This window comes from Bolinopsis microptera, chromosome 2, assembly GCF_026151205.1.
Source record: "Bolinopsis microptera isolate Bmic1 chromosome 2, MBARI_Bmic_1.0, whole genome shotgun sequence".
Taxonomy (NCBI): Eukaryota; Metazoa; Ctenophora; class Tentaculata; order Lobata; family Bolinopsidae; genus Bolinopsis; species Bolinopsis microptera.
Window position 1 is genome coordinate 12177954 of NC_087073.1, and position 9193 is coordinate 12187146.

The 9193-nt window shown below is 37.1% G+C and overlaps 1 protein-coding gene across 1 annotated transcript; it reads right to left on the reverse strand.

The window, feature by feature from the left end:
- Window positions 1-1289: 1289 nt before the first annotated feature.
- Window positions 1290-3191, reverse strand: LOC134811483 (mitochondrial substrate carrier family protein ucpB-like). Its single transcript, XM_063818326.1, has 5 exons — window positions 3050-3191; window positions 2772-2869; window positions 2507-2624; window positions 2045-2245; window positions 1290-1821 (listed from the first exon to the last, which is right to left on the reverse strand). The coding sequence occupies exons 1-5, from the start codon at window positions 3113-3115 to the stop codon at window positions 1675-1677; spliced, it is 630 nt and encodes a 209-aa protein (XP_063674396.1). The 5' UTR covers window positions 3116-3191; the 3' UTR covers window positions 1290-1674.
- Window positions 3192-9193: the final 6002 nt, after the last annotated feature.

Here is a 9193-nt window from a genome sequence, read left to right on the forward strand (position 1 = left end):
ACAAAATTGATTTAAGTTTGTAACGGAGGCTGTATTTTTGCCGCGCAGACGCGCGCTTATAAGCATGCTGTTTGCACGTTTTCTTCGTTTGTTGTAATTTGGAGCACTACATGCAGCACTACATGCTACTGGCTACAGCATTTCACTGTTATCAGAATGAAAATCTAAACAAGTGAGACTTGTGTTCACGCGGTTTTGTTAGACGGGATTCATCTTTGTGGAAGTGGGTTCGGGATGAGAAGTGGTTTAGCATGAAGGGGGTAAATTTTGATGGCTGACATCTGTGCAGATTCGTGTTCGTCAATATGTCAGATACTGATGTTGTACAACGATGAATTCCCGATTTGAATTTAATAGCCGTAATAAATTACGTATAAATAACAAAGCTTCTTCTGTCAGTTTGTATGAAGATAAAGTTTAAAGTATAAATCACCGGAGTAAAAACATAATAATGATACTGAAACGTTCACAAATCTCCGAAATTTCGGCCTTTCTTGATCTTGGTATGTCACATACCAACATTTAACCATTTTCTCCTATGTTGGTATATCTTTTAACTTATAGTTAACAATTAGATTCGATTAAATTCTTTATCCTTCGCCCAAATCTCTCAACATCAATAAACAGTTACTACACTAGGTTCCTTACTCTGCACTGAGAAGGACATTCAAAGAAGGAGAATCCTAGCTGAGATTGCTTTTAAGAACTTTGGAAAAGTATGGTTGTCCGGTAAGAAAATTTCCCTTGAAAGAAAGCTGAGGTTATATGATGCTCAAGTTGTATCTGTATTGATTTACAACTCAAATAGTTGGAGTCCTAAGAAAGCAACCATGGAGAAAATGGACACACTCCATCGTAGACACCGCAGGTCCATTTTAAACATCAAATGGCCTAAAGGTATGATAAGCAACAAAGAATTGTATGAACGGTGCAAAGTTGAAAAGTTATCCAAGCGTATTGAACACCAGCGGTGGAAGATGTTTGGACACATTCTCAGGAGTATGGAGAACACCCCAGCCCAAACGGCTCTCTCTTTTGCAATTGAATCAGATAATTTATTCATTGGTAGATTGGGGAGACCTAGAATGAACTTGTTATCGGTTTTAAGAAGTGATTTAAGTAGTAGAAATTTGCAAATGGACAACTTGCATGAATTGAACGAAATTAGAGATATAGCTGCATGCAACAGATGTTGGGAAAATCTTTTTAAGGGTACAGTTTACCGCATTAAGGTATTTTAAGAATCATTTTTGTCGGTAAGATCCTGTTTTATAATAATAATAACATGGTAATCGATAAAATGAACGCCTGTGAAACACCTAAGATTCATTTTATTTTTAAATTTGTAATGTCGTCACCTAACAACCATCCGCCTAAGCTACTTTCTGAAAAAACAGTTTCCCTCAGAAAGTCATATCATTTGTGAACGCCCTAATGTGGAGTATATGATGGTAAAAGGCAGCTAATTAATGATTATCATAAATCAATTATCATTGAAATGCGTAAAGATAGATCCCGATAAAATTAAAAATCCTGAACTGATAATATAAACATTGAAATGTCATATTTGATAAAAATTATGTCACACTCAGGTTATCCCTTAAATTGGTGGAAACGAGGTTTCGTGGTCACGCTTCCACTTATACCCCCTTCCTTGTAAATACAAATAGACTTTTAGAGGGGTTTGATGCCAGATATTCGTCTGAGTTGCTCGAACATTAAGAATGTCATACAAGTGTGAGGTCCGACTCTTGCCCAGTTAGGGAACCAGCCCTTGTACAACCCTTTCACCCCTTCTGTTCTTATTATCAGTAACAAAACCTGTGAAGATCAGTCACTTAGAAAAAAACAAGTTGGAGTTGTAGCTGACTAAAAAGTTGGGTTAATCAAAAAAGTTTAATGTAAGGGCCAAATAAAAATAATCTGAAACAACTACGTGAAATTTTATTTTATAATGGAGATTATAGAATTTAAAAAGTTTACTGAATTTAAAAAGTGCCCGCAGCCAAAACAGCCAAACAGCTCAATCTTATCACCTAATCACCTGAGGAATGTTCTTGTATTTTGCGGCAACTCCTGGTTTTCTGTTTTCAGACTGCATCCGACTCTTCACCACATCAACAGGATTATTGGCGGTTGCTACACAAAAACCCGCGAATATGCTCGAGATAAAGTGAAGTACTGGACCTTCTCTGAGCCAGCCTACTTTTAACAGGAAGTGTTTTGAGTGGTCGTACGATGGAATCTGGACAAGATATTTGTTAATTTTAAACAACTAACTACATAATAGTGACCCAGAGGTGGCAGCCTCCGGTTATCTTTGCTGTAGTTGCTACATGGTTACAAAATAATCAGTCGTCATAGATACATAAATTAGTTGCTAAAGCAACTTATACAGAATTTGCCTTAGAAACTAAAACTTTGGTTCATAAAGTTACAAGTATGGTTGGAAATCTAAATGGTAATATCCGGTGGTAGTTTGGGTGGATATAATCAAGTTATTTACCTGTGCAGCAGTTGTAAATGTTCCTCTTCCTATGTTAGGTCCGACTCCTCGCCACATACCCCTGAGAATTCCTTCGTCTCTTCCGATTCGGTACAGAAGAACAAACATGTTGGGTAACCTGCGGAGTCGTGATTGTCGAATGGTGTTTAACCGGACATTCTTACGTTTCTCGAACAAATTTTGGGAAATGTGGCAACAATATTTTCAAATGAAAAGCAATTCTATTTTGAATGGAAATTATAAATATCTCCCACGAATCACTTACTTCCTCTGAATGTCAGTTTGCAATCGGACCTTGACCAGATCAAAGGGAGTTGTCAAAAAGGCTCCGATCGCACCAGAGGTTGCTCCCGCAAGTATTTTCTGGGGAAAAATTGGTAAAAATGATCAAGAAATGAGATTTTAAATTAAGATTTTTACTGAAGCAGGCATGAAAAACATCAGACCCTCGAACTCTTAGAAATTTCTCAAAAGCCTCCCTACTTTAAGTTCAACATGGATTAAAGACAAACATATTAACTCCACAAGTAACTCAATATTTACCTTGTGGAGTGGTAAAACTTCATTTCCCGGACTTATGATCTTCTTGACGGGCTCGTAACCACCCATCCTGATAGTGCTGTAGCTTGCTTCTCTACATAGAGAGGGTAACAACCCCGCGGTAAGCAAGGTACGGAGTCCTTCAGCTCTGGCAATCTGCGGGATATGGAGGAGTAATGTTGCAGCGAATATATCAGCGATATGATATATGTTGCTTTAAATTTCAACTCACCAATGTGTGTTCAGATTTTCTAACATCTGAACCGTCTCAAATATAAATATTAACAAAGCATGCAATTACATTTCTGTAATATAAGGAGAATAGATCACCCGGAGTATAGAGATTAGGGACAATATTTGTAATACCAACCTTTGTAGCACCACGGAACAGCCCTGGGTAACTCTCTGATAGATCCCTTTGTTCTGATTATCACATTGCATCCTCACTTTAACCACATCTATAGGGTGGGTTATCGTCCCTGAGAACATGTTTGAGATTCCAGCTAGAGCGAATGTTAAGGGGACAGTGTAGTCCCTGGATGTCCCTGACATGGTCCTGAGCTCTGTTAGCGGTGGAGTGGTGGGGTCTGTTACTTGCGAGGAGAAGATGCGAGGAGTATGTGATTGTCTCTGGTCTGTTACATTCTAATATGACTCCTTGTAGGAAATTTGGTTGAAAATTTCTATTTCTAGAAATAGAATTCAGTAAACGTTTAAAAATGTAAGGTGGACCATGGACATAATCTATTGAATCGAATTAATCGTGTACAAGCAATTATCAAGCCAATGCCTGATTCGAAATGGAGACTGATAAAAACTGTACAAATTATTATTAATTAATTAAATCAATCCTAGACGAGGGTGGTAGGGTACTATAGTGTTGCTGAACTACGACAATTTCTTGAGGGTTTGTTTTGTAAATTTTACTATTTCGAGTAAATGAAACGACAGAAATGGAAATTAAAATGATTCTGAAAAGTGAGACTAAAACTTAAAAGCAAAATCAGAAAATGAACCACACGAATATCTAGAGGACATCGCCAAAATAGTTATTCAATGTAAACCTTTAGGAAGTAGGCTGCAGAACATCGTAATCTACTACAAGGATACTGTAGTAGGGTTGAAGAGAAACTAGCAATTGAATTACTACTGCAAATCTAAATTGTTATAACACTTAACACTACGTGGCTAGGATGTAAATTCGCCCCCTGCCATATTGATATAAGCATATGGTCATAAATTATGCTTTCTTATAATAAATATATGGTCCTAGAGTAGCGGGGAGGAGTACGTGAGGAGCATGGTCGTGTTGTGGAACAAAGTCTTATAATGAACAATTAAAGACTGTTAAAGAATGTATCCAGCATTTACTAATAAGCTAAAACTCGTCTAGTCACAGAACGACAATTGTATGATATAAACTAACAACGCACGTTCTTTTGCGTCCATTTTATTTCAATAGCGCCTATCTAGTATCTTACATTGTGTAGCCTACAGACTACAAACTACAAGTACAAGCTCTTGAAGTAAATAGGGCGATGTAATCGCGAAAATTCTACAGCGCAGTTCGAGTACGTAAAGGGCGCTTAAAAAGTTAAATTTACGCTCAAAGCAAGCTCGAATACTAGGAAACACGCCAAAATGTCTGAAGCAAACAAATTCAAACATCGACCGAGAATGTATCTCACAAAGTTTGCATCTACCTATTCAGGTATGCTACTAAATTCTATGCTGGAGTATTTAGAATGACAAATTTACATCGTGAATGTTTTGTTAGGGGTAAGATTTGGAAATATAATGAATGAACTAGGCACTACTACAAAAGTGTCAAATAAAATTGACGTATCTTACACTATAGGTACAGGTACATGGATACACGCAGAGAAAAGGCAAGAAGATACACAATACAATGTAATAGTTATAGATAACAAGCTGTTTCGTAAGCAGCATTTGCAATATTTGACGGCGGATATACTATACATCATACGGATATGCTATACTGATACATAAGTTACAAGTTAGACAGAATACATTGTACATTGTGCAATGTGCTTATTGTGCAATTTTGATAGTGTACCTACACTATGCATTATACAGAATACAAAAATATGTACTTGTATGTGCGTGTTTGTAATTTTTTTAGAACTTCTATTAGTTCTCAAGTATGTGATGAAAAATTGACGCACCATGGACTTGGGTGAAAAATAGGGGTCTTTTAGTCTGCAACTGATGCGCCTTGCACTAGCTGCACTAGCTTAGCTGGATGAAACCTATGGTGTTATCTGGCCTTCAATCCCTCGTCATAGGGTGGTGTCTGAGGTTGAATTGGTGCGCCAAAAACCAAAATGTTGGTTTCCATTTTTTCCAAAACGGAAAAATGACCTTCCCATGAAATTGAATGAAATTGATTGCTCGCATTTACCATTCTTAACAGGAATTAATTTGATAGTCCTCATAATGAATGATCTGCGAATATTCCCGCAGACACGTCTTCCGTCCCGAGGTTTGAGACCTGGAACAGCTCAAGGGACCCCTCAGAAACGAATTTGGCTTGGGTAGACTGAATATAGGGTAGTTTTGCGCAATTGACCACGCCATTTTTGGCGCTTTCGCGATATCTAGACCCACATATCTCAACTTCTGATTGGAGAAAAGAAATAAACTTGGGTATGAAAATGGTCAGAATCGACATATTTAAGGAAGTAGAACATCATGGTTTCAAAGTCCTCACACTTAAGGTTGATGATCAGTTATATGACCACACCCTTTTGTGGTTTCGCGAGTAATAATTATCACATTTATTTCAGAATATCTCAGCTACTAATTGGAGCTAAACGCTCATCTTGGGCATTAAAATGGTCAGAATAATCACATTGAGTGGGGTAGAGTATAGTTATAAAGTCTACAGACTTCAGGTTGTTCAGTTATTAGGTCAAACCCTATTTTTAGAAATGTTTGCACCATTGCAGTTGCAAGTAATTCTTCTTGGCCGTGAATGCAAAAGAAAAATCATAATCTACTTGCCTGACCCCTTTCCAACTAAGGCGACAGAAGCATCTGGAGACATTTCTTCATTTATTTTCTAGTGTTCACTACTTCGGTCATTTGGCATGACGTCAAGATGTATAGTTCACATTACTTTCCTATAATTCTCTTTTATTAAACATACACACTTAACTCATGGAGTACTTACTTGTACTTGAAAAGGTCTCCTCCTAGTCGTTGGAGTGGCCTGCACCCCATAGTAACTCCTTTCTCCGGTGTATTAGACCTCTCCAGTGAACCCTGTCTGTAGCTTGTTGTTCTGCATCTTCAAATCGTGATGTTATCGACACCTGTGAAGATAATTCTCTTTTATTAAACATACACACTTAACTCATGGAGTATCTTAACTCATTGTATTTGTTTTTGTTTGTTTGTTTGTGTGACCTATATATTTATTGTGTGACCTATATATTCAATAAAATTAAAATTGTTTCATTCATATTATGATTGTTCAATACCTTAGGAAATTTAAGAATTTACTCTTTGTTTATGTTACTCTTTCTTAGTCTTTCTACGTTTATTTCTTAGATGTCAATGGCTGCTTTCTCTTAGGTAGGCCCCTATCTTTGTCCGTGTTGCAACAAATCTTTTGACAGATGCATTGGAGGACTTCGCCGCGCCGCGCAAACTAGCATTCTTGCTTCGTCGCATCGTCGCATCGTCGCATCGTCGCATCGTCGCATCGTCGCATCATCGCAGAGCAACGATCTCGATGGGTTGACACCATCGATCAACAGATGCATTGCAGAGCACTCCTTTCTTTGAGCATTAACATCTGCCGCCACACCTTTTGTTGATATCTTTGTTCTTACAGGAACAAGTAACCTTCCCATGATTATGAATGAAATTGATTAAGCTCGCTTTTACCATTCTTTATCAGGAATTAATTTGATAGCACATATTTTTTTGTCAGTCACTGAAAAAATCAACCTGGTCTTGCACATTAATAATAGTTATTATTTAAATGCATGTCGTAAAATCAAAAACAAAGAGAACAAAACTTTCGTAAAAGTACCGTCTATGATCTGTAGAGTGTAAATGAAAACGATTGAATAAAGTTATCGGAGAATCTCTACTGCTGTTCCAAGCATATGTTTAGATTTTACGATGAACCCATATTTACGTCTTTTATTGAAGTGATTATTTGCAGAGCATGTGCTTTTGCCAGGTGTCTTTTCCACCGAACGTTATTTTATTTCTATAATTATTGTCAACATTAGCTGGAGAACTATCATTCACGATCTAGTAATTACTATTTACTATCATTTATAGCTTTAAATACCCATAATTTAGTCCTGTTGCTCAGTAGAATTGAGAATGTGAGACCTTACAACTGCGATTTTTCTACATCCCTTGTTCTTTTATTTAAATGGTGAAAATAAAATGATCACACAAGTCATAAACTTGTGACCATTCTGAACTTCATCATGTCTTACTCTGTATCTGTTGTGAGTTGTCGTTCAAAGTGTTAGTGATTGATTACTAATTAATTAGTAATTAATTAGTAATTAATTAGTAAATAATTGGTTTTATGATTCGTAATTCATAAGGATTGAACGGTTTTGATATGTTGGTTATGCATTATATTAAGGCTGTATAGTAATGAGACTCACAATTATTGATGTAATGACACTAACGATTATTATATATATTTAAATTTAACTATTTCAAATAATAGATTTTACCATCCATAGAAGATTTTGAGATAAAAGATGCGCTGTCTCGATAAAGATCTTGTAGCTACGATAGTTACAGTCAGACTTACCATTGGGGTAATCTGCACAATCTGCATGGTATTTGGAACACCGACTAACATTTTATCATTTCTGTATTTCATTAAACGTAAAACCGGAGCAGCTGCTAATAAAATCTACATGACCTATCTCTACCGGATGATAACTTTCATTGATTTTCTCATCTGCTTCCTGGTCTTCCCTCTGATCGAAAGCGCCTACAGAGTTAAGGGCATACTCAAGAAGGATGATACTAAGAGCAATATCACGAATGATGACAGCATAACGTCGGTGATTTTTGATGACCCAACTTTCTGTACCATCTGGGGACTACTCTGGAACATTCTTCCTGTCCTGTCTGTATTTCTTGTGGCCATTCTCAGCTTCTCTAGATGTCTGATTCTTCTCTACCCCCTCAAAAAGCTCACCATCAGAAAACCTGCCATCTTCCTAGCTGCCCTTACACTTCTTATGATCACTGAGAAGCTAGTTGCTCACTTCGCAACAACCCCATCAGTGTACGATGATGTGAAATATAGGCACGACGAGCGGCTCGGAATTTGTTATATTCTGTCTGACACAGAAGACTCGAACTATGCATTTTATCAGTCAGTATTCTTTACCATTCTTCTGGGTCTACCAGTTGTTCCTATTGTTGGGAGCTTCGTTGTTTCTGTTTACAAACTGAAAGCTGCTCAGAAGAAGGAAAGAAATATGAAATCATCCGTGTCCAACAAAAAAAGTAAGCTTCAAGAAGCAACTTTAACAGTGATAATCATTACGGGAATTTACATTCTTTGTAACATTCCAGTGCTGTGTTTTTACCTTTATGTCTGGTCAAACCACTTTGGGAATTTCTTTCTCATCACAGAAAGACTAAGAGACGTTAAACTTAACAATTGCGATTCAGTCAAACCAAGACCGCTGGTGACCATTTCGATCCTCTGGGTTACCTGCTCCACATTGCTTGTTGCCATAAACTCCTGTTTGAATCCAATAATCTATTATGCAAGAATGAAGGAGTTCAGAGATTCTGTGGTTAAATCGAAAAACAGAATTGCGCAGTTTCGGAGTGAGAAAAGATCGCGTGATGCAGACCACACTGAAGAAATTGAACTGCAGTGAGGCGTTGGTGCAATTCAATACAATATTCATTCTTGATTTAAATCAATGACAATATCGTTCGTTCGCTTTTGCAATTCATTATTACGGCCTTTGCCCAATGATGGTTTATAAAAACGAATCGCAGATTAGATTTAGAGATGCAAGCTTAAAATACCCATCATTATTTTACTGACTGATTTGAAGTCATTTTTCGGTGCTTACAAAACACTGACTTTCCTGACAGATAAAGAAAGCACAGCATATT

What these genes read in the sequence shown, in the direction of transcription:
- LOC134811483 (XM_063818326.1), bottom strand. Translation starts at nt 3,115, where the DNA reads ATGGGTGGTTACGAGCCCGTCAAGAAGATCATAAGTCCGGGAAATGAA. An exon ending in CAAACTGACATTCAGAGGAA is followed by an intron (nt 2,625 to 2,771) that starts GTAAGTGATTCG and finishes ACGACTCCGCAG; the next exon opens with GTTACCCAACATGTTTGTTC. An exon ending in CATTTACAACTGCTGCACAG is followed by an intron (nt 2,246 to 2,506) that starts GTAAATAACTTG and finishes TATCTTGTCCAG; the next exon opens with ATTCCATCGTACGACCACTC.